At 35.8% G+C, this 25,873-nt stretch overlaps 1 protein-coding gene across 1 annotated transcript; it reads right to left on the reverse strand.

Annotated features, from left to right (window-relative positions):
- Nucleotides 1-1,035: 1,035 nt before the first annotated feature.
- LOC120105548 (NPC1-like intracellular cholesterol transporter 1) lies at nucleotides 1,036-24,668 on the reverse strand. Its single transcript, XM_039118114.1, has 9 exons — nucleotides 24,624-24,668; nucleotides 22,820-22,919; nucleotides 19,918-19,966; nucleotides 19,850-19,887; nucleotides 19,405-19,555; nucleotides 18,601-18,848; nucleotides 18,482-18,535; nucleotides 10,330-10,518; nucleotides 1,036-1,191 (listed from the first exon to the last, which is right to left on the reverse strand). Exons 2-9 carry the CDS (start codon nucleotides 22,889-22,891, stop codon nucleotides 1,069-1,071), a joined length of 924 nt encoding a protein of 307 aa, XP_038974042.1. The 5' UTR covers nucleotides 22,892-22,919; nucleotides 24,624-24,668; the 3' UTR covers nucleotides 1,036-1,068.
- Between the last annotated feature and the right edge of the window lie 1,205 nt (nucleotides 24,669-25,873).

Consider the following 25,873-nt stretch of genomic DNA (forward strand, 5'->3'; position numbering starts at 1 on the left):
TCAGTCATTGTCTGCTCAGAAATAATTCACCACTCTTTCTCTAGCTAAGAAGTAAAGTCTAAACATCAACAAAAAATAAAAAGAAAGAAAGAATGAAACTATTGCATATCGCAACTAACACCAAGCAATGGAAACATAAGAACATTTTGCTCATGCCAGATATGTAGCCAGATATAATGTAAAAATTAGAATTTGTAACCTGAAGCAGACCTATCAAATGAAACAATAGCTGAAGGCCTACATTTAAAATTTGTTTACCCAAATGGACATTATAAATCATGATCTGTCAAGAGAATGCCCTTACACTGTTATAGCATTGGACTGCTGAGCACCTGTTGGAGGCACAAGAGTGATCTGCACATTCAAATACGAGATTGCAACTTCAAAAAGAGTTGACAGAATGCTCAAAGCAAATTTAAATTATGTACAAGCAAAAACATTTTCTGAAAACTACAGAGAGATAACATTATGTAAGATTTGTCTCGGATGTTGCACCTGGACATCAATTAACCCCAACCCAACTCACCCCTCCCCCCAGGACGACTCTTCCTCCATTTTAAATCAGCAAAGGTAAGATGACAAATTAAAAGTAGGCATCGATCACAGAATTTTCATTTCCAAATAGAGTCGCAGCCTTTAATTTTGAGAATAAATAACGACATTACCACCTTGAACAACCTTTATATCAGCACTAACCAGTTTGTATGGGCAACACTTTTTTGTCACAACAAACCATCTAATAAAGGTGCCATGACTTGTGGACTATGTTCATTGATATAAATTCCTACAGTAAACAGATGAGGTTTGTTCCAAGACTGAACCATCAAAAAATGATTGCCTAACATAATCAATTCCACATGAAGGTGGGAATAGGACTTTATGCGGCAAAAAAAATAACTAAAAAAGCCAACTTTTATTGTCACGCCCCGAGCCCGAGGTGCGGCAGACGCCGCACGCCCGCACGGCGGGCCGCACGGGCACGCAAGGCAGCAGATCATATCAAAGCAGATACAGCTATTCAAAGATGACATAATTATTTAAATTGTTCAAAAGCGGTCTTACAAAATTTCAAAATAGCATATGCCAACATAGTTCAAATGTCCAAACTAATTTAACTAAAATGCCCATAATCGAAGAAATCATCGAAAAATCTAACGCACTCCCCAATCCCGTGCGATCAAGCCTCTGGATCTGAAAAACAGAGAAAATAAAATAATGAGCTACACTAGTCCAGTAAGCAACAAAATACCCCAAAATGGGGTCAGAGCATATCAGATCAAAACACAGGATAATGACTGGAATAAATCATAAATAACATCGTTTTACTGTTTTTCAAAACTTATTATCATTTTTCCAAAAACTCAGATACCAGAATCTCAACATGATAGGCTACGGCCACGTAACCCAGTGGCATGGGTTGCACAGAGTGCCAGAAACCACTATTGTTAGTCACCGGTGGAAAAGGTGTCCAGAAACCACTATTCTAATCACCGGTGGCGCGGTGTCGAAACCGGTTCCTCACAGATTACAAGTCGACAGGTCCAACGTATAATCTCCATTGGCGGGGCCAGAACAGAACAGAACAGATCATAGCCATGCTGAGAATACATATATATAAAGACAGATTTCATAAATTTCCCAATCATAGTTTACGGATTTCAGAGCACAACATAATTTTTAAATAAAATTTAACATGCCTGACCCATTTTACAGAATACAAAACATTCATCAAAATTTAATCTATTTATCAAATAATTTGGAAATTACACTTGAAGTATTAAGTTACATCTTCTCGCTTAATCCCTACTTCAGATAGGCGGATCAGGTTCACCTGTTTAAATTTAATTAATTCCTTGTTAATATCAGAACTTTGCAAAATCCAAAAATAATACTATTGGACACGGCCCAACAGGGCCTAGAGTTGGCCCATAATGGGCATGGCCCGATAGGGCCCATATCGGGCACGGTCCAATGGGCCCACATAGACCCAGCTAAATAGAGCCCCCAAGGTTGGCTTCTAATTGGTTCATTTATGCAATAAAATTTATTGCAGGGACTAATACTTAATTTCAGGGTACTATTCTATAAAGCTTGAGTGGACTAAATAAATATTGTTGGGGACCATTATATAATAAATCTTTTCTATAGGGATCAAATACAAATTACAGAAGACCCTTTTGTGAAATAATATACTGCCAAGGGCTTAACTGCAAAATTTCATTTATTGGCCAAATGGGTTCGGGTTTCGGGTTCGGGTTCCGGGCTCGGATCTGAACTGGGCCCAAGTTGGGCCCACAAGGGTACTGCCCAACTGGGCCCAACCGGACTGGGCCCAAGTTGGGCCTGCAGCGGACTAAGCCCAAGTTGGGCCTGCAGTGGACTGGGCCCAGCGGCCCATCAAAGTGCTCACGGCCCACAATGGGCCTTCTTCCTTCCCGATCTCCCCAAAGAGGAAACTGCTCAAACACATGAAGGTTATCCAAATGTTTCGGTGTTTAAGTGAAAATCATAATATTAATAGCTAGCACTACTCAAATCAAGAATGAAAGAGAAATTTGAAAAAGAATTCCAACAACAAACTTTCCCCAACATTCGCTTAATCATTGCTTTCTTCCATTCTATCTTTTCTCACCAACCAGTCAATGCTGTCAATGCTTAATATACCAAAAAGTTACTGTCCAAGAACTCAGAATCCACAACTCAAAACTCCTTAAAGACATCAAGAGTACCCGGATTTTACATCAGTTAAGTCAAATTGTTATTACAAACAGATGATATACCAAAGTAAAGGCATCATGAAGTTTCATCAAATGCAATATCGCTTTCAGTTTCAGCATGTACCTCATGTATCTCATTTTCATGTGCCACGAAGCATGGATTTGCAATATGATACTGCTCTTCTTCTACACATGTTGTATCAGGTTTGTTAGTGCATTCATATTTGACTTCAAGCATATTCCATATTTCCTTAGCAGTTGTGCAAAAGGATATGCAATTAAGTTCACTATCATCTAATGCACAATATAAAATATTCATGGCTTTTGCATTTTACTGAGCCATTTTCTTATTATGATTAGTGTTTGTGTGTGGACCATTGACTATGATACTCCATAAATCATAATCATGTGCTTGAATAAAAATGCGCATGCGTGCTTTCCAATGTGTGTAGTTTATGCCATTAAATAGTGGAGGTTTATCAATTAATTGTCCCTCTTCTAGAAAACTATCTGAGTTGTCATGATCTTTGTCTCTTTGATCGTTAGATTAATAATCAATATTAGAGCACGAGGCTCTGATACCACTTGTTGCCCAAGGTGACAACCCAAGAGGAGGGGTGAATTGGGTTTTCTATCTTTTAAAATGAGCTACAATGTAGAAGATACATATCTCAAATTATAAATTTTGAAAGCCTTCTTGAAAATTCTTATGAAATTCAGAATATGACCTAGTATAAAAGTTTAAACTCCATATAAAATGCTTATATCTTTGCATTTTTGTAATTTTCATTATATGCTTCAAAGATTGCATCATGCTGGAGAATAATTTACTATGATTCTTAGATAAAAACTACAGCCTAAGAAAAATAGAATTAATTTTGATACCTTGATTGTTTACTCCGATACGCATCTGAAACATATCATTTTTTGTCTTATAAGTGTGCTGAAATTGGTCTAAATGATGTGTTCTTCAATGATCTTGATTGCGAACAAATGTTTCTAAATATATGATGTTATTTTGATATTAAAAAGATTTATCGTGCTTCATATATACATTGCTGAAAAACTATGACTAAGAAATTAATATTTTGAATATACACTCCTGCATAATTAAATGCTTCTATCATTAAAAAGAAAAGCTATTCTTAAGAAGAGAGTTAATGATCCTAAAGCTTAAAATATTTCAACTCACTCCAATAATTCTTATAGGAAAGAAAATGTAATTACTTTTGAAAGAAATTTGAGCTTCAAAAGAATTATTTTCTGATTAATATTTCCATACATATTCAAAAAAATTAAGAGGAAACATAATTTGCTCCTGAAAGATTAAAAAGAGTGATTGCTATATATCTTGAAAAATTTTGGATCACTCTACATTCTTGATATTATAGAATTTCAGTTTTATTCACGCTTCACATTAAAATCTGAAATTCATAAAAGAAAAGAGAGTTTGAAGAAAAATACATCTTTTGAGGGGGAGCTTTAAATACTCAATTTTTTTATTAAAAATTATCTTCAAACTCTAAACTCTCAAATGGAATGATTAATTAAGGGGGAGAAAGAAAATTTCAGAGGAAGAGATCATATAGAACTTAATCGTGTAAATTCACAACTAAAGATGAGAGAAAGAGTACTAAATGTAAAGTTGTATTAAACTTTGTGCTTCATTGAATATCTTTTGAAAGTTGTATTTCCATCTATATTCAACGGTAAATCATTTGTTTCTGAAAATTAATTGAAAATGACTCCATTTGTCTTAGTATCGAAAATTTATCTTGGAATCTACTTATGAGTTCTTATTGGGTTGCACTTTGGTATTTCAATCCTGAACCAATTTATTTTAATTGATTTTGATGCTATATCTTTAAAGGAGTAAAAAAAAGTCTTTAAAAGAGCTCTAAAAGAACTTTCAAAACTTTGGATTTTATATATGCTCTAAGATGTATCATAAATTGCATGAAATTCATGTTTTGATATTTGTGCCCCAATTATTTTTTTAAGTTATTAAGAATTAATGATTTAACATGATCTTATGTTTTTCGAGTATATAAGTTTTGATCTTTATCTGTTTTTATACTATCCTCTGAAAATTAATTAGATTGCTCTCATATTGCTATATACTTAATATAATAAAAAAAATTATGAAAAAACTTTCATATGCTATTAAAGATCTTTTTTAAAAAAAAAAGAGGTTGGATTTTCATTCGTGCTTTCATTGAATATCATTCTCGATACTCCTTGAAATAACTTAAAAAAAAATTCTATTTACACTTAATTTAACAACTATCTTTAGAATCTATATTTAGAGATTTTTCTGGCTCACATCTTAAATGTCTCATTTTTAAAGCCAAACTTTTCATCCTTGATTTTGATTCGATCCAATCATAATTTTAAAACTATATTAATTGGCTCTGACCTATGCTCATTATCTTGCCTTAACAGTATTGTCTTGAGTCACATAATTCATATTCTTGCAATAATTTGGCATGCAATGAATGAAATATTATCTTGTGCTTAATATTTCATTATTTTGCAATCTTTTTTATGTTGTCAAAAAGGAGAAAAAATATCTGAGTATATGCTCATAATGAAGCACGTTCATTATGATTAGTGTCTTCTAGATTTTGTATTTGTTTTGACCAGTATCTACTCTTTATTATTGTCTGCATTTCTTCTCTAGAATATTATACTTTTGGCAAAGATGATGAAATACATTTTTTCTTTACTCATGATCGTTGTGTCATTACAATACTATCCATTGCTATTCATTCTTTTTGATGATGACAAAAAGGGGGAGAAAGTATAAGAGCGAAACTAGAAGCAAATTCTATAAGAAAGATAATTCTATAAACAAAGACTGTATAAGGAAAAAAATATAAAAGGTATATATTGTATACTTACGGGGGAGACATGTATTATACACTTAAGGGGGAGACATTTGACAAAGAGAAAATCTGAATCTGGCACATAATCATAGAGATTTTCCTTGCCTCGATACATAGCTTGAAACTCTTGCTTTAAGGGGGAGCAAAGCTAAAATTCATTGGGCATTCTACTTGGATAAGATAGGGGGAGCTTTTGGTTCATTGATACATTCTCTAAATTGGACTATTTGAAACTTTTACACCAAAAGCATTTCCTATACATTAAACCTTACTTCTCACATGAATATCAATTTGCATATACTCTATGTTTTGTAATCATCAAAAAGGGAGAGATTGAGGATCCTAGTGTTATTTTGATGCTTACAAAGCCATTGAGGCCATATGGAAGTGCTAATGCTATTAACTCAATTAATCCAGTACATAAGTGAGTAAGGAAGAAATATTCGATACATCATTGATAAATGACACACCCTCGATACATTCACGATACATTAAGAATAAATGGTCAAAACCACTCTCAAGAATTGATAACGAGATATAATTTGTAATGGAGAATGGTAAAAAGCTCAAGAATCCATTTTGGCAAAGTTTCACGTTAAAAATACCTAAAAGGGCAATTCGGTAATTTCCACTGTTAAGGGTATGAAACTCTATTGTGCCATACATCGTAATTTGCTTGGAATATCATATTGTTGTTTCAATGTGCATAATTAACCTTCAAAGTGCAGAAAAACATGGTTAGAGTCGACCCCAATTAGTTTGGAGTCGACCCCGATACATTGGCACACCTTGGAACGAAGTGGCACGCCTTTGGAACACTTGGCACAGAGTAGGAGTCGACCCTAGAAGAGATGGGGTCGACCCTGGCACGTTTTAGAAATATTCTGGCACATTCTAGCACTTATGGCACGGATGAACAGTACTTGGATCGACCCAAGTGAAAGTTGAGTCGACCCCATCTTCAAGCCTCAAGAAAACAAGTCTCTGGAATCCCTGAGAGGGTCGACCCCAATGGAACTTGAGTCGACCCAACCTTGAGTCGACCCCAAAAAGAGTTGAGTCGACCCTAGTGAAAAACGGCTGAAATATAAGGTTCTGTGTTTCCTAAGAGGGCCGACCCCAATGTAGGATGAGTCGACCCCAGTGAAAGTTGGGTCGACCCCAAGTCTGATGAACAGTGGTTTGAGTCGACCCCAGGAAAGTTTGGGTCGACCCAAGCACGGGCAGAAGCATAACGGCTAGTTGTGCAGAAGTGCTTTTTGGACTCCCAACGGCTATAAACGGCTAGTTTCTTCAATCCAACGGTCCGGAATGACTATTTGGAGGTTGGAGAAGTATTTAAGAGGGAGTATTCATCAGAGGAAGCAAGCTTTGGAAAATCATCAAGTCCATTCAAGAGAAAACCCTTGCTTCATTCAATTGCTTCATTCAAGAGCCAAAAGAAAGTGGTTGAGCAGATTCCAAGAGACATTAAGAGCTCCACCAATCCTTGAACAGTGAAGCAATCTTGACAAAGAAGAGAAGAGCCTTATTAAAGCGATAACTATATTCTAAACTCTTCTCTGTAGCTTATAATTGTTTTATTTGCTCATTTAGGAGCTTTAGATCCTTGTTCTTTATTCTTGTCGTAAGGTTTGTTGGTGAGCCCGTAAAACCAACATTATAGGTTTGTTGGTGAGCCCGTAAAACCAACGGCATAGATTTGTTGGTGAGCCCGTAAAACCAACGGTATAGGTTTGTTGGTGCGCCCGTAAAACCAATGGTGTAGGTTGTTGGTGATCCCGAAAAACCAAATTGTAAAGGTTTTGGATTGTGATCCCGGAAAACAATCCAACTGTAATCCGAGGGATTATAGTGAATTCCCAAGAAAAGGCTTGGGGAGTGGACGTAGGTGCTTGAGGTGTACCGAACCACTATACATTGTCTTGTTTGTGTTGTGCTTGTTCTTGTATTTATTCTTGCTTTATATTTGATTCTTGCTCTAGGATAAGTTCACACAAGTAACTTAAGAAAGCTTCCACCGCACTTAACTAAGAAAACATTTAAAACACCAAAAATTCAGAAAAACCCAATTCAACACCCCTCTTGGGTTGTCACCTTGGGCAACACGAACTAAACTTGGAGGACCAAAAGGATAATTAACTCAAATAAAACAATAAAATGTCAAATAAACTAATATGAAACTAACAAAATGGAAATTTATAATAGAAGGCATCCAAAACCATTATATTGGTTGTCATTTTAATTTGGTGCTATTCCGTAGTCCAAGGTATAATAAAAAATTAATGTACAATTACTTCTATTGTAAGTAAAACAAACTTAAGATATCAAAATGGGGAACTACCATTCCTTTCTTTTCCCGTCAGTCCTACATTTTGTGTGCATAAAATGAAACAGGAATGGTCCCTTATTTTCCTGTCTCCAATTCCCATTCCAACTCTTTGATTCAGGTAACCCTTTTGACATATGAATGTTAATTATAACAAGAGAACATGCCAATGTCTCCATCGTTTGAATTATAACCAGAACCCAATAACCCGATCCAAACCATTTTGACGCTTGAGTCATAGTTGAACACTAATTAGCGGTCAAACCATGTTTCTAACTTAAAATAACCTAGCCCCCTTCAACACCTTGTTGTCTTGTAAAATTACGGATTACAGAGGCCACCCACCGTTCTCTATGATGCCTCTCCATTCCAATATTGCCTCCATTGCCTCTAATGCCTCGCCGCCGCTGCCCTCTCATCAACCTTGCTTCAATTTTTCTTACAATGGAGCCTGTTATGCCTCTTGTCGTGCCTCATCTTCACCAAGTTCTTCTCCTTTCCATGGCATGGTATGCTCTAGCGTTTACCACAATAAAATGATGGCTACAACAAGATCTCTAGGTGTGGCCTCCTCATCGGGCTACCAGGAGACACGAGTATAGAAGAGATGGAGATTAAACATATCCAGCATCAACCACCGTGGTGATGGTTGAAGGAAAATATAAGATCTGGTGAGAAATGGAAATGGTGCCCATAAGATGAAAGAGATCGAAGAGTTATTTTTCCTTTTATTTTACCTCTTCATTTGTTAACATATGCAAATCATTCCATGTGACTTAAGCGGTTCACACATTGAAACATCCTAGCATAGTAGTTCGCATAGGTTTTCCATATCTTTGGATTTTACATCCACCTAATAGTTCGACATGAATGGGTGGCGAGTCAATTCTAACATCAAGATCCTCAAAAAAAACAATACAATGTTTCAGTTTCACAAACAGGTCGGGACAACCTATGATCCAACCTAGTCCACACTTAGGCATGACTGAACCCAATCATGGTCTGCCGTACCGGTCCGGCCTGGGACCGGTACCGGATCAGCGTGGAATCCGGTACCGGTAGTTTATTGTTGAAGAACCGGCACGAAACCAGTTCGGACCGGTACGCGACCGGTTCGGACCGGTACACCACCGGTACGGGACCGGTACGCCACCGGTACGCCGACCGGTACCGGTACGGCGGACCTTGAACCCAATATTTTGATCAAATTTGAAAAATGGCTTTTTCCATTATCAGTTTGGCTATGGGTTGCTCCTTTTCTCTAATCCTAGCCATGTATAAAATAGGTCAAAAATTGGATGAACTAGCCTGACCGGGCATGGTCCAATCCTACTCAAGCTAAAGAACCATGACTTCAAAACACCTAACGTTTCTATCATGTATCATGTTGCCATGTGTTGGGACTTTAAAATACCTAACCTTTCTATCACATCCCGTTGCCATGTCTTGGTTTGGACTTTGGAGTTTAGATATTGAGGCTATATTATTTATAGGTTGATGGCTCAGTTATGCTTGAACTGCATCCTTGTTAACAACACTAGTGGAAGCATTTCACACCAACATCCTTTCTTAGTTCTATCCACTGGTTATCCCATCACTATTAATTTTCCTTCTAAATAGAATGAATAGTGTGCTCTTCTTTTATCTTGCATCGAAGCTGAACCTGAATACCATATGTTGGGTTTGGGTCATGCATGACTTGCCCCAATATGAATGACCAGATGGGTCACAAAAAAATTTCAAGAACCTGACCAAACCCAACCCTATTAGCCAAGGGGTTTAGTATAGGTCTAAAATTTTGACGTGAAAGGAACCAAGTCAATTCTGGTTACTCTGGAGGCATTGACTCCAACATTTAATAAGATAAATTTGTTGCAAAACCAAAAAAAAAAAAGATAAAAACTAAAGAAGGCAATGCAGAGTAAACATTAGAACAAGCTAGATAAGGCTATCAATATTATCATTACGATTATAAAGAATTAAATTTTTAGTCAACGAGCAATTTTACAAATTCTTAAGAAAAATAAATGAAAGATTTTAAAGCACAAATGCAACAAGACGAAAAAGGGAAAACGCAATCACTTGAAATCTGAATATTTTACTGGGCAAGGAGATAAGCTGATAACACTTCCAGGTACAAAATAGCATACCGTCTAAAACGCAAAAAAGAGAAAAAAATGATAACAATAACAGCACTATGATCGTTGGATAAAAAAGAGCAAGGTTCATCGTACTGATCGGTACCGTACTGTATTGGTACCAAAATGGTACATAGTCTCGAACCAAACTGGTGCGAAACAACACTATAATAGGATGGTATGGGGTCTGGAAGCGAGACAGCGAACCTTAATCAAGAGAGCAAAACATACAAAAAATTACAATATAAATTAATATGCACCTGAGTAACCTGAGTAGAAATTTCCTGCTTATTAACGGAAAGGAGCTCATTTTCACCCATAACATTCACCAAAGTTTTTGTTGTAGAAGGACCTGTTCTTTCTTGTTTTCTGTGTAACCAACACCATACTGAAAAAGCAGAAACTAAGAGAAAATACAAAATTGCTAATGAAACATCCAAACATTTGACCTGCCAGCAACAAAAGATAAATGTGTTAAATCAGAAAGGACAACAGATGAGACAATCCTAAAATGAATCACAAATTACAGAATTTTTACTGGAAAAAAAAATCATAACATTTATTATATATGAAAAAAATGAGGTAGAGAGATGTAAACTTACAAATGGTTTTACAAACAAAATCCCAAGAATACCTATTGTTTCAGATGTCAACTGTGTAAAGTTAATTGTCCCAACCGTTTGTTAGTGTTACTGAATAAAATGTAGACTTGTCACTCCAAAACTATCAATTTATATATTATTTAGATAAAGGCATTCAAGTAGACAGCATAACAATTCTACTGTTTCAGGCTCAAAATGGGAGGTGGATTTACCCTTGACTAGTTTCCTCGTTGGACTGCACCAATATATCATCCATGTAGCATCATTGTCGACAAAAGACCTAGTTATATCCTTGTTAGTTAGAGATCCATTAAATTGTTGAAATCAACTGTAAGATTCAGTGGTAACTGAATCACGTCCAAAATTTGAGGAAAGATAGTCAGATGCTTGCACAATGTTGCAGGACTCACATTTAGGGGCAAATTCACTCTCATCTATATACACAATTACAATGGTAACAAGCCCCTATGCATTGTTTCTGACGACAATAGAAATAGAAATAACTTATGGCATACATAATTGGGTATAAAATTATCTGTGACTCTACTGCCCAAATTAACATCAGATCAATGAGCAAGGATTTGCTAACAAAATCTTTAGAATGCATGGCAGTATGGGTCTTCTTGAAAAACATAGGAGATGAGTAAAAGGTACAAGGATAAAATTAGTGGCAAAATGCAGCAATCAACCTAAATATGTTTTGTCCACTTATGTAAAACTAGATTATCCATAGTATGGATTGCAATAATGGAGCTAACGACATAAGAGAGAAGAATTGCTAAGGCAACACTCATTTGCAAGAGATGACAAACAAATCACCATCTCCACACAGCAGCATAAGTTAGCGAACAATACACTGCCTAAGCACTACAGTGGAGATGCCATGTCTAGCTTCTTGCTCTTCCAATAGATAAGAATCTCTAGAGAAATGATATAGAAGCTCATGGTGGAATGTCAATCAACAAGATTACCTGAAGATCAGCATCAGAGTAAGCATGAAGCACCAGAGCCGATCTGGTAACAAAGCAGACAGATTAACTAAGTTGTCGGTCATCATGTAACTTTCAGATCAAAACAAATATTGACCTTAACACATCAGGATAAATTGAATCTTATTGTAAATTGGATGATCCTCAAATCCAAGGTTTGCCGAACCAGGCCGAACTGAGCAAACAAATATTGACCTTAACACATCAAGATAAATTGAATCTTATAGTAAACTATATGAACCTCAAATCCAAGGTTGGTTGAACCGGGCCGAACCGGTAGGGGACCAAGTTGATTCACCTATTTTTTTCGAAGCTGGCTCCAAACTAGCCGGAACCGGTCCCAAACCGATAGGAACACCCCGGACCGGTCCCGAATTGATAGGAACTAGTCGGAACAAGCTGGAACCAATCGTGAACCGCAAAAACTCAGTCCGAGCCGGCCAACTCCGTGCTGAACCGGTGCGAACCAGAACTGTTTCCGAACCTGCCTTCCTCCCCTCTTTCTTTCGTTTTAAACGAACCCTATTCGCGAAGTTTCTCAAGCCTTTCCAAACTATTCAAAGACCCCCTTCCCCATAGTGAAAAACACGCTGATTCAACACCATTGAAAGAAGATCCAACCCTAAATAAGATATGCTTCTTCTCCCCTATCTCATTTTTTTTATTTTCTTGGACGTCAAAAAATACCTTGAAATTTGCAAAATACGGAGAGATCATGCCAAAATTTTTGGTTTTGGCCTTATTTTATGATATATTGTAGATCTATAGATGATCTATAAAATCACATAAAAATTTTTAATTTTTAAATTACACATAATTTTAAAAATTAAAAATATATTTTTTTTTATTTTAAAATAAAATAGTAAATAATAAAATAAAATTCAAAAAAATATAAAATCAGAAGCATATTTTGGGGCATGCAAACTATTCTCTAGCTAAATTTGTTGTGCATTTATTTAAGTTTTGATGTGATCATTTAGATAGGAGTCTAAGCCTAAATTTTAAGAAAAATTAAGAAATAAGTAGCCTTTGATGCATACCCATGGGCCTAGAACAATATATGTAGCATCCATAATAGGGTTCTATATGGATCTGAGATCAAATTAATTTTTAAAAAATTTAGATTCAAAAGTTATTTTTTTAATTAAAAATAATTAAAAATATATAAAAAATTAAATAGTACATAATATATATTTCAAAAGTATTTTTTGAAGTAAAAAACATATTTTTCTGAATTTATGGTATTTAAACATATTTTTTTAATTTAAAAATTATTATAAATAAATATAAAAAATTAGCACTATGTATTAGATAAATTAAATGCATTTTCTAAGGTAAAAAATATTATCTTAATCGTAACAAAAATTTGCTATTTTTAAATAATTAATAAACTGATATACCTAATAAACCTGCAGGAATGGAATCATAAAGAAAAAAACTACAATGCTGCTTGGTTAGAGGGATGGGCTGATGTACCTCCTGACTATGCTAATGATCCAGATATGTACGAGAGACATCTCCACTCGACGAAAATTTAAATATCAGTATGTATATTGTAATTTAAATATATATAATTGATTATATTATTTTATATTTTCTACCTTAGTAATTGATTTTGGAAAATGTCATGCTTTTTGTCGCATGCAACATCTCATTAATTATTTTATATTTTGTATAATTTTAAAACAACAAAATGCATCATTTAGGTTATACCGGATTATAGAAACATCAAATTATACTTAAAATCATTTAAAAAGTTGAAAAATAATCAAACTTTATTAACTTAAAAAAAATAGATGTTGATTACCAATTAATCAAATTTAAAAAACTTAAAAAAAGAATTTTGGGTACCACGTATTGGTATGGTGCCGAACTAGTACCGTAATGACCGGACCGCCAACCGGTACGGATCCCGATACTAGTTCGGCAGACCTTGCCCAAATCATATCGTGAGTTAGGTTTCCAGCATCAAAAATGTATAACACTATTAGTATTTTCATGTCCTAAAATCATATGGTTGTCTTGGCTCCTAAATCCAATTATTCACAATTTGAGTGAACATTCGTATAATGTAATAAATGATAGCAAAAGAATCTTTAGTATAAACTTTCAAGCAATTTGAAAAGACATTTGGTCAATCAAAGAATGATAAAAAATAAGATCTAGAATTGTATAGACTGAAACTTATACCAATAGTTCAATTATAACTTTAATAAGAACAAGGTTTGCCAAACCGGGCCAAATCGGGTCGAGCCGCCCCGGTAGGGGACCAGGTCGGTTCACCTTTTTTTTTTGGAATCGATCGCGAACCGGCCGGAACCTATCGCGAACCGCACGGACTCGATCCAAACTAGCCAGTTCTATGCGGAACTGGTGCGAACCAAATGGTTGGCACCAAGTCGGATCGGTTCTGAACCAACCCCCCTCCCCTCTCTCTTCCTTCTGGTTTAAAGGTAGGAAGGCCCGAGAAGCTACCTATTCGAATAACCCCCTTCCCCACGGTGAAAGACACGTTGATTCAGCATGATTGAAGAAGAATCCGACCGTAAATAAGGTATGCTTCCTCTTCCCTATCTCATTTTCTCTTTTTTTAAAATACCAAAATATATCTTAAAATTTGCAAAATAACAAGAGATCATACACGATCACATAATATATCTTAATTTTATGTATGTTGTAAATCTATGGATGATCTACACGATCACATAAAAATTTTAATTGTAGGATTATATATAATTTTTAAAAATTAAATAATTTTTAGATTGAAAAATAAAAAAATAAAATAAAATTCAAAAAAAATAGATGTATCAAATTCCAAGTTGTATATTGAATCCTGCTATCCGTAGCCACATGCAGCTTATAACCATACAAATATGGATATAAATATGGTGTATTTGAGACATCGTCTAGATGCTACCCTACGCAGCCTAGAGCATCTTACGAGTTAGATTTTGCTACCAACATATTTGGATGAGCTCCTCTACAGTCGTATTATCGGCCAGAGGACACCTCAGAGCTAAAACTTCAGCAGAGAGAACCGAAAGTGCTTATAACCTAGAGTACGTTCCTTATAGGATGAACATTCAAAACTACAATGCAGCTTAGTTAGAGGGATGGGCTAAGGTGCCTCTTAACTATGCTAACGATCCGAATATCTACGAGAGGCATCATCACTCGATGAGATTTTAGATATCGGTATGTTTATTGTATTATATATATATATAATTAATTATATTATTTTATATTTTTTACCTCACTAGTTGATTTTAGAATATTTCATATTGCTTCTTGTAACATCCAATATTTTACTAATCATTTTATATTTTGTATTACTTTAAAACAACAAAATGCATCATTAAGTTATACCAGGATCATAGCAACATCATAAAATATCAAATTATACTTAAAATCATTGTAAAAGTTGAAAAAATCAATTACCAATTAATCAAACTAGAAAACATTTAAAAAAATTGGTATGCCAGTTCCGGCCCGCCGATCGATCGGTAGTCCAAGGATTGCCGAACCAGGCCGAACCGGATCAAACCGGGCCGTACGGCTTGGTTCAAGCCGAATCGAGCCAACCCGGTCCCATACCGAGTTTGTTCGCTATAGGAAAATAGTTCCAACCCCATAGGGGTCGGAACCTCAATAATTCCAGCCGAAACCGGTAATTTTTAGCCGGTTCCGTCCGGTTCGACTCAGACTCGGTGGCTACTATCCTACGTACCTCAGAGCATCTCACGGGTCGGATTTTGCTACCGGCATAGTCGGATGATCCCCTCTACAGCCGTATTATCAACTAAGAACACCTCAAAGCTAGAACTTCAGCGAGAGATCCGAAAGTGCTTATAACTCGACACGCATTCCTTATGAGATGAACATATAAGACTCCAATATCGCTTGGACAGATGGATGGGTTGATGTGCTTTCTGATTATGCTGATGATTCGGATATCTACGAGAGGTATCGCCACTCGACTCGATTTTAAATATCATTATGTATGTCTGTTGGACTTTAAAAGTATGTAATTTGATTGTATCTTGGTTTGAAGATATTTTATGTTGTTCATTTTATGATTTATATCATTTTAAAGCAATAAGATGCATCATCTAGCTTAAACTGGAATCCTAGAAACATCAGAAAGCATCAAAAAAATATCAAATTAGACTTAAATTCATAAAAGATCGAAAAGAGAGAACTCCAAAAACAAAAATTAGGGTGCCGGTGCGTGAACCGGCACCAACTAGTTCGGTACCGGTTTGGTCCAAACCGATACCGATCTGTATCGGTCAAGCGTGAACCGACACTAACCAGTTCAATACCGGTTCGGTTCAGTCTGAACTGGTACCAAACTGTATCGGGAGCTGACCGGTACAGCACTCGGTACCGGTTCGGCGATCCTTGACCGATACGGATCCCGGTTCGATCAAGAAACAAAGTTAGCTTTGAAGTAGCACTAGATTTGGATCTTAGTTAACAAATGAATTGGGGATATAACTGGTATATTGGAATGAATGTTTAAGTTATGACTTAAAGCATAAGTGATAAATCAACCTGCAATAGAAATGAGACTAGGATTTGACTCGGTCTATAATAAGATAAGAATTGAAATAAACAACCTACAGTTATTGAGATTGTTGAAATAGAAAATCAAGACATGTATTTTTGGACATCCAAAGTAAGTGATTTGGAAGATTAACTTTTTCTTTAAGTTTCATGAAGAAGTGGATCTAAGTCTTTGGTAAGGAATTTGTTGCACTAAGAGCTACAAAAAAAGATTGGGCCAAAAAATATTACCTCATGTTCACGAAACAAGGTATGATCCTAGACAAGAAGGTCAACATTATGATAAGATCTAGTCATGGTTGAGGTTGTGATTTGACATCTTACATAGGCACACACATCCAGCTTCACAATGAATTGGATATATGTCAGAAACTTGGATACTAATGAAGTTCCTTCGTTGCAGCTTTCAGCGATTGGTCAACAGTTGGACTCTTCCAACAATGAGTTTTCACTCTCCAATTTGACACTAGAAATTGGTCGAGGATGTAAGTGTTGAATCAACTTTGGAAAAATGTTAATTTTCTTATACCCTTAGGTCAACTGGGAAGTTTGGACAAGAAACAAATATGCTGAAAGACATTGATGTTTAAACAAATAATAGGTAAAGGTATAAATAAAAATAATTCTGTTAATATAGTATCTTTGACGGATCATTCTATAAGAGATCTAGGCACACCACTATTAGGCGTAAATATAGGAATTAGAAAAATTCTATTTTATTTAGGCTAATTTTATTTTATTTGAAAAGAAGAGAATTTTATTTTTATTGGGAACTCTATTTTTATTAAGACTAGAGTTTTCTGAGGACTTCAATATTTTATTTCTACATGGACTCTTATTAGGATTTTGGATTTATAAATACCCACTAATATGTAATTAAGAACCCAAGTTCTGTATTATTGAGATTTGAGAATATTGAGTTGGCCCTACCTCTGATTCTTCTTCTCCTTCTTCCTCCCTTTTCTTCCCTCCCGTTCTTCCCTTTTCTTCCCTCTCCTCCTTCCATCCTACATCAATCTTAAGCATCCACATATCTTCTTTTTTCTTTCCTCTTACTGAGTCAGACACTTGACTATACATCTAAATATGATTCTCATGTCTGCACCATGTAATATTGACACTTAGGACAAAGGCTCCATGTGTGGCTGTTCTTAGGGATTCTAGTCCATTCCCATGTATTGCATGAGGATTGTAATATATCTAGAGCAAGATTCAGAAATCAAGATTAATTGAAGGATCAAGATCACAATTGAGGCAAAGATAAAGAGGTAGAAAAATATTGAGATCAATACAAAACTTGGATAAGAAGTGCAACCAAGGTGAGGGCCCCCTTTTTTTTGGGGGGGCGGGGAGGGGGCGCCAAAGGGAGGGATGGGAAATACAAATAGAACCAATTTCCTTCCTTACTAATAAGATCTCGCTATATTTCAAAAGGTCTTCCCTTTTTACAAGAAAGATGATAATAAGATTAATTAATCCATGCATTATTGTAATTCACGATATGCATGTATACACTACTTTGCAAGGTTTGCCGTACCGTGCCGAACCGGACGATACGGGACATACCATACAGTACCGGTTCGGTGTCAATACATAGTACAGAGGCATACCGACACTCCGTACGCTGAACCATCCCCATACCGTAACATACCGACAACAATAATGTGGCATGGTAGGAGGCTCGGTACTGAGACGATATATCTTGCTACTTTGCCTATTATCCTATGCACAAAATGATAGTTCTACATTATCCCAGTGACTTAAAGAAACAGATGTCATCATATACAAATCTTGGATAACAAGTGCAACCAAGGTGAGCCCCCCCCCCCCCCCCCCCTCCCCCCCCCCCCCTTTTTTTATTGGTTGGGGGCGGGGGCGCCAAGGTGGGGGATGGGGTATACAAATGGGACCAATTACCTTCCCTAATAATAAGATCCCGCTATATTTCAAAAGGTCTTCCATTTTTACAAGAAGAAAGATGATAATAAGATTAATTAATCCATGCATTATTTCAATTCACGATATGCATTATTTCAGTTCACGATATGCATGTATATACTACTTTGCAAGATTCGCCATAACGCACCGAACCGGACGATATGGAGCATCATACCATACAATACCAGTTCGGTACCAATACATAGTATGGGAGCGTACCAACACTCCATATGTTGAACCATCTACGTATCTTAACATACTGATACAGCAATAGTGTGGCACAGTAGGAGGCCCGGTACTGAGACGGTGTACCTTACTACTTTGCCTATTATCCTTTGCACAGAATGATAGTTCCACATTATCCCAATGACCTAAGGAAACAAATGTCATCAGATTTTATCACATCAAAAAGCAACAGAGGAAAGATAAGTTATACCTTCAAAGAACCAATTCTAATAGCACAGGCTTGTTTCTCATGAGGAGCAGGTGAAGCAGAATCAAAGCATACAGAAGATGAAGGACAATCACCACATGAACAGCCAAGAGAAGGGTCACCACATGAATAAACTGTAACATTCATAGGCTTCATCCTGACTGAATCATTAAGATTTGTTCGAAAGGCTATTGCATATGGTGAACCAGGTTCATTGGGATTTGCCTGATGACCAATAAATGCAAGCCACTCTGGAAAAGCAATCAGAAGCATAAGGTTAAACCAACCATAAATAGAAGCAAGATTTACAATTCCGCCAGTTGAACATAACAAAGAAGCTAGTGAAGATAACAACTTCCCAGGTTTAGAAATTGTTTATCCAGCTAAATGTAAGGGCATAAATCATGATACCAATGCAACGATGGCATGACTTGAGATCAAAGTTATAACACAGCACCGTAAATAGCACATGCTGATACAATAAAATAATGCAGGACCAAGAGAGAACATCCGAAGAGAATAGGTACAAGGGAAATCTTCAACAACTTACTGGTTCAACTCAACAATGAGAACAGTAATATGATCATTTTTACGTTATGTAAGCATTAGCAATAATTGATAGACAATTTAAACCAACATGTTCAAAAGTTAAAAATATCCCTAGGCCAAAGGGCATCCATACTTTTTCTTCTCTTACTCTGCTTAGCTCATTCGGCATGATAGACAAGGCAATTACAAAGATAGATGAACTTTAGGTCCTACTTGCAACCATGCATGAGTTAGACATAAAACCTTGGCACTTCTCACCTTTGTAATTTTGAGCACCTGCACCAACAAAATCCATTGCACGAGTGTTCATAGTCCCAAATTTCACATCCTTGCATGAATTAAATAACTCCTCTACATACTGACTAGTTACATAAAAATCTATGCCATCAACGGTCAAACTGTCATTGACCTGCAACCACATAAGAATGCAATTTAAAAGTATATATATGACTGTACATCGTAGGCAGTTATTTATAATTTAATCATAATCCAATATTTATTCCATATATAAATGCCATTCACTTCAAAAAGAAGCGGGTGAGGGAGGAAAAACAGTGCGAACCCAATCTTTAACATCATGAACTGGAACAATAAATTATCACAAAGAACAATCAGATGTTAACTATTAAGTAGTTTATCTACTAGGAAGCCATAACCTTAAATCCTTGTCTACAAATAAACTATGGGTATAAAGAAAAAGGACCTTCATCACAGAAGTCACGTTGATGAAAAGGCTTTGATTTGGAGAGCAAGAGAGCTCGCAGAAAAGATTTAAAAAGTTCCTCAAGCATGCTGGGCATCCCACAAGAAAAGGAATTGCCTGCAAAAGATATCACATGAAAAATAAGTGGGTATTACACAAAAAATAACAGCAAAAAGAAAAAAGAGGATCAAAGTATTCAAAAACAACAAAAGACAACTATATAAGTAATATAAGCAATGGACGGAACTTGCAATTAAGCAGTAACCCCAAATTAGTTCAAACCGAAAGGTTGCGGATAATCCTAGGTGATGGACTAAAATCAACCCAACAATATTTATCCTCTGAGAAGTCGAATTCTTATCCTACCAAACTGGAACATGACACCAATTTTGATAAAAATTCAGTTCAAGCATGTTTCTGTCAATATCAGAACTGATTATTTTGAATGAAGCTATGACTTCAAATAAATCCACTTTTTTCTATAACAATAAAGACAGAAGGAGAGGTAGAATGTGCACCAATTGTGATTTATTCTTACCTGCAAAACTTATTTGGTTATCATCCATAGTTCAAATATTTTAACACAATGCTTATATCTGCCTTTTTTGTATTAAGAACTCTGAATACAAATACATACTGCAAAGCATAGACAACTCAAAGAAATCACACCAACTGATCAAACAAGGGAAGAAGAATATATCAATTGAAGAGGACCGGGAAGTATGCTAGCAGACAATATTCAACATTGAGAGATTGACTTCTCATTTCAGATATATATTGTCATTGCTAAACTAATAGACTTTAAGAGAAAAAAAATAAAACTATAATACACGAAGGCAATACTCCAGCCGGTTGGTCTTTGAACTTCGGAAGATGTAATTGTGTTCTTACCAAGGTCAGCGGAACAGATACTGAGCACCGTACTAGTTCTCCGATGGCACTAGGCGGTACGGGACCGCGTCATACCGTGTCAGAGGGAGAGAGGAGGCAGGCGGACGATGGAGGAGGCTGGTGAAGGGCCGGCGGAGGCAACGGTCGGTTCCCCTATTTCGTTCCCGCCACCCTCCGCCGGCCTCTGCCAGCGTCTGCCCGCCTCCCTCCCTCTCCATCTCCCTCCCTCCCCCGCTCGCACTCTCTTTTCTTCTCCTTCTTCGGTACCGGGCAACGATTTTCGTTTTCGTTGCCGGAACTGTACCGGTGAGTCGCCGGTACGGCTCGAAGCCACCGGAACCGTCCGATTCAGAACGATTTCACGAACCCTGCTTCTTAGAATCAGTACCAAAATATGTAATTGGAGGATTTAGTTGGAGATAATTTAATGTAGCCGTGGGCTGAGCTAACCCACCAAAAAAAATCAAAGTGTATATACAAAAAGGTTGTTCATTTTTTTTTTCCATTCCCTGTTGTCTACCTATTATGTTTCCTTGTGATACATATGATCTTGGGTTTTCTGCATATATACCCTCCAAAATATATAAAAATGTATGAATACCCTCGTAAAATTTCTATTTGCATGTATACCCTCATCAAATATTTATTTTGCATGTATACCTTCTTTTACTTTCTTTTTTATATATGTACCTATACTATCTAACGCCGTTAAAAATTAAATGATTTAAAATTAAAATGACTAAAATACCCTTATGGGTATACATGCAAAAAGAAAACTTCATATGGATAGACATGCAAATAGCAACTTTGCGAGGGTATTCATGCAATTACGCATATTTAGGAGGGTATACATTTCAAAAAAATCTAAGCAAAAATAATCAAAATCCAGTAAAGATAATCGTTAATAAAAAAGATAACAAAATAAAATTAAATCATGTTAATATCAACTCTTACAGAATAAATCATGTTACTTTTACGAAATTCTCGTCTCAAAAACAAACAACTCAACATTTACAAATCACTAAAAATATTTTACTAATCTAAGCATCTATAATTAATTTAAATTTGATAGCTTCAATCTTTTAAAAATAATGACGAATATATAGATGTCATAAATTCAATAATTATAATTATATCAAAATCAAATGAAGAATAGAATTACCAAAATGACCACCTAATATTCCAACTTGACTGAGCCAAGATCTTAAAAAAAAATATTAACAATGTGACTCGATTCTTTTTTTGACTTATCAATCCAACTGAATCATAAAAGACTTAGAAAATTTCAGCTGAGTTCTGACATTTTTTAATGAATTTTTTGAATGTATACCCTTTTAAATATGAAAGTTACTATTTGCGTATATACCCTTATAACTTTTTTTGCATATCTACCCATAAGGTTATTGTAGTCATTTTAATTTTAAACCGTCTATTTTTAACGACGTTAAATAATACAGGTACATATGCAAAAAAAAAAGAAGGATATACATGCAAATAGTAGTTTTACGAGGGTATTCATGCAATTTTTGCATATTTAGAAGGGAATATATGCAAAAACCCTATGATCTTTTATGACTTAACGTTTTTACTATTTTAGCAGTTTGATGTCCTGAAATAAGATGCAATTCCACCAGAACATGATTTGAAGAATGCTATACCTTGACCTAAGTAGTTCTAGTTCTCTAACATTCATTGATTCTACAACTTGCTAAACTGATCTGCAGTGCAGCAGACATTGCCAGTGATTGTTGGACACAAACTCTGGATCTTCAAGGACAACAACTCATCTGGCTGAGAAGGAAAAAAGAAAACATTTTACAGATCAAGAGTCCAATCACAGTTTAACTTTATACTACTCAAGGTTACAGATACATTAAGACCTAATAATTTAGGAAGAAAAGGTTGAACACACATGCAGTAACACCAGCCCACCCACCTTTTTTTATAGAAAGAAAAAGAAGACTGTTAATTTGTTTTCCTTTCCAGATATTCATGTCAAAATGATAACTTAGCAGCACAAATATAACTATAATCTTGCATACAAATATAAAATGATAACCACAATGTGTTACCAAGTACCTTCATAGAAGGGACATTATAAGGACAGCTCAAAACCTTTCCATCACCGCGGCGTCCACAAATACCATACATGGAACAATACCCTTCTGCATATATCTTTCTGAAGGAAAATGATAAAATGTTTCAAATGCAAAAATAGAATATTGAATTTCTGAAAGAAAATGGACAATGATTATCATAAACGATCAGATTCAAGAAAGGCAATGGAACTTGTAGTTTTGGATGTGACAAAGGAGCTAAAAAGTGCCTATGTAAATGAATGATGATTACTATTAGTTATTGTGGCCAGACACCCATGTCTGCATCAAATCTTTTTCTTTTTTCATCATTGTGTCTTACTTATCTCATATCTCGTTACAAAAGTTTAGATGTTTACTACCTTGAGGGATTCTTTTCTAACAGATATTACAAGACTACCAACAAAAGTGGGACTAGTCAAGCTTCTAAGGCAAATCTATGATCTTTGGCCAGTCAAATGTAAGAAATCTTAGATCACTGTCACTTCAGCAGAACCTGCCCTCCTTCAATCAATGAAAATCCCTATATGTTCAATTTGAATCTAGAACAATAAGAATCATTGATAGCTCAAATGAGCATTAGAAGTCTTTGCTTGTGGCCCTCTGGCTCACTCAAAAACATGGCAGTAAGGACATTTTCTTACACTGCCAGATAACTAAATCTATCAGCTTGACTTTAAAAATACCTTTTTCCTATATGATGGAAGCTAATCAGATGCTTTTTTATGTTAGATTTTGGTCTTTAATATCATACTAGATAGAGGGCATTTCTTTATCTAGTTTAGTACATAGGCTGTAAGATATTTTCAACAGTTTTCCGTTTATTATTGAGTAAAAAAAAAGGGAAAGATTAAAAAAAATACATGACACTTGACAGGCTGTGGACTACAAAAAGGCCGCTATTGTAGTTTACAAAGACTACAATGAACAACTATGTACAAAAGATTTCTCAAAAATAATATTAAACAAAATATAATGCTCAAATAACTACATGCATTTTGACTAAATATCCACTTAATCTCAAAAATATGAGGAAATTAATTTTGCTTCTGAGTTGTACTAAAAGATGAAGGAAAAAATTTGAATTCAGTAGGCAAAGCTTCAAAATTACCAAGTTTAATGATTCCTCAAAAAACTGAAGTTGACAAAAGTATATTATATATAAATGTTATATCTTTGCAATACAAAAAAATAGTTCACTTAAATTTCCATTATATAAAAATGTTTCTTTCACTTGAATTTATCCCTTTATGGAACAGGCATTCAAATTTAACTAGTCATGCTAAACATGCTGAACTCAAAATTATTTGTCCGAAGCACCAGATGCAGAAGCAGACAAAAAAAGGAACTTCCTGAACCAGAACTAGCCAAAAAAATTGTACTAGTTTTTCGGGTGCTTCTATAGGCTGGTATAGCCTTCAGCATTCTAATTGGATAGATTTACTAGTTTCTTGAGAAATGATGTTCCTGGTTCAATGGAATCAGTCATTGTCCTGCTCAGAAATAATTCACCACTCTTTCTCTAGCTAAGAAAGTAAAGTCTAAACCATCAACAAAAAATAAAAAGAAAGAAAGAATGAAACTATTGCATATCGCAACTAACCCAAGCAATGGAAACATAAGAACATTTTGCTCATGCCAGATATGTAGCCAGATATAATGTAAAATTAGAATTTGTAAACCTGAAGCAGACCTATCAAATGAAACAATAGCTGAAGGCCTACATTTAAAATTTGTTTACCCAAATGGACATTATAAATCATGATCTGTCAAGAGAATGCCCTTACACTGTTGTAGCATTGGACTGCTGAGCACCTGTTGGAGGCACAAGAGTGATCGCACATTCAAATACGAGATTGCAACTTTCAAAAAGAGTGACAGAATGCTCAAAGCAATTTTAAATTATGTACAAGCAAAAACATTTTCTGAAACTACAGAGAGATAACATTTATGTAAGATTTGTCTCGGATGTTGCACCTGGACATTCAATTAACCCCAACCCAACTCACCCCCTCCCCCCAGGACGACTCTTCCTCCATTTTAAATCAGCAAAGGTAAGATGACAAATTAAAAGTAGGCACTCGATCACAGAATTTTCATTTCCAAATAGAGTCGCAGCCTTTAATTTTGATGAATAAATAACGACATTACCACCTTGAACAACCTTTATATCAGCACTAACCAGTTTGTATGGGCAACACTTTTTTGTCACAACAAACCATCCTAATAAAGGTGCCATGACTTGTGGACTATGTTCATTGATATAAATTCCTAAGTAAACAGATGAGGTTTGTTCCAAGACTGAACCATCAAAAACAGATTGCCCTAACATAATCAATCCACATGAAGGATGGGGAATACGACTTTATGCGGCAAAAAAAATAACTAAAAAAGCCACTTTTATTTGTCACGCCCCGAGCCCGAGGTGCGGCAGACGCCGCACGCCCGACGGCGGGCCGCACGGGCACGCAAGGCAGCAGATCATATCAAAGCAGATACAGCTATTCAAAGATGACTAATTATTTAAATTGTTCAAAAGCGGTCTTACAATTTCAAAATAGCATATGCCAACATAGTTCAAATGTCCAAACTAATTTAACTAAATGCCCATAATCGAAGAAATCATCCGAAAAATCTAACGCACTCCCCAATCCCGTGCGATCAGCCTTGGATCTGAAAAACAGAAGAAAATAAAAATAATGAGCTACACTAGCCCAGTAAGCACAAAATACCCCAAAGTGGGGTCAGAGCATATCAGATCAAAACACGGATAATGACTGGAATATCATAAATAACATCGTTTTACTGTTTTCAAAACTTATTATCATTTTTCCAAAAACTCAGATACCAGAATCTCAACATGATAGGCTACGGCCACGTAACCCAGTGGCATGGGTTGCACAGAGTGCCAGAAACCACTATTGTTAGTCACCGGTGGAAAAGGTGTCCAGAAACCACTATTCTAATCATCCGGTGGCGCGGTGTCGAAACCGGTTCCTCACAGATTACAAGTCGACAGGTCCAACGTATAATCTCC

The sequence above is a fragment of the Phoenix dactylifera genome, unplaced genomic scaffold (genome assembly GCF_009389715.1).
Source record: "Phoenix dactylifera cultivar Barhee BC4 unplaced genomic scaffold, palm_55x_up_171113_PBpolish2nd_filt_p 000309F, whole genome shotgun sequence".
NCBI classification, from domain to species: Eukaryota; Viridiplantae; Streptophyta; class Magnoliopsida; order Arecales; family Arecaceae; genus Phoenix; species Phoenix dactylifera.

Excerpts from the sequence above, each read along its gene's own strand:
- LOC120105548 (XM_039118114.1), bottom strand. The coding sequence starts at position 22,891 with ATGTATGGTATTTGTGGACGCCGCGGTGATGGAAAGGTTTTGAGCTGT. Across the intron at positions 19,967-22,819 it reads ATAATGTCCCTTCTATGAAG|GCAATTCCTTTTCTTGTGGG; the intron begins GTACTTGGTAAC and ends TATCTTTTGCAG. Across the intron at positions 19,556-19,849 it reads ACGTGACTTCTGTGATGAAG|GTCAATGACAGTTTGACCGT; the intron begins GTCCTTTTTCTT and ends ATGTGGTTGCAG.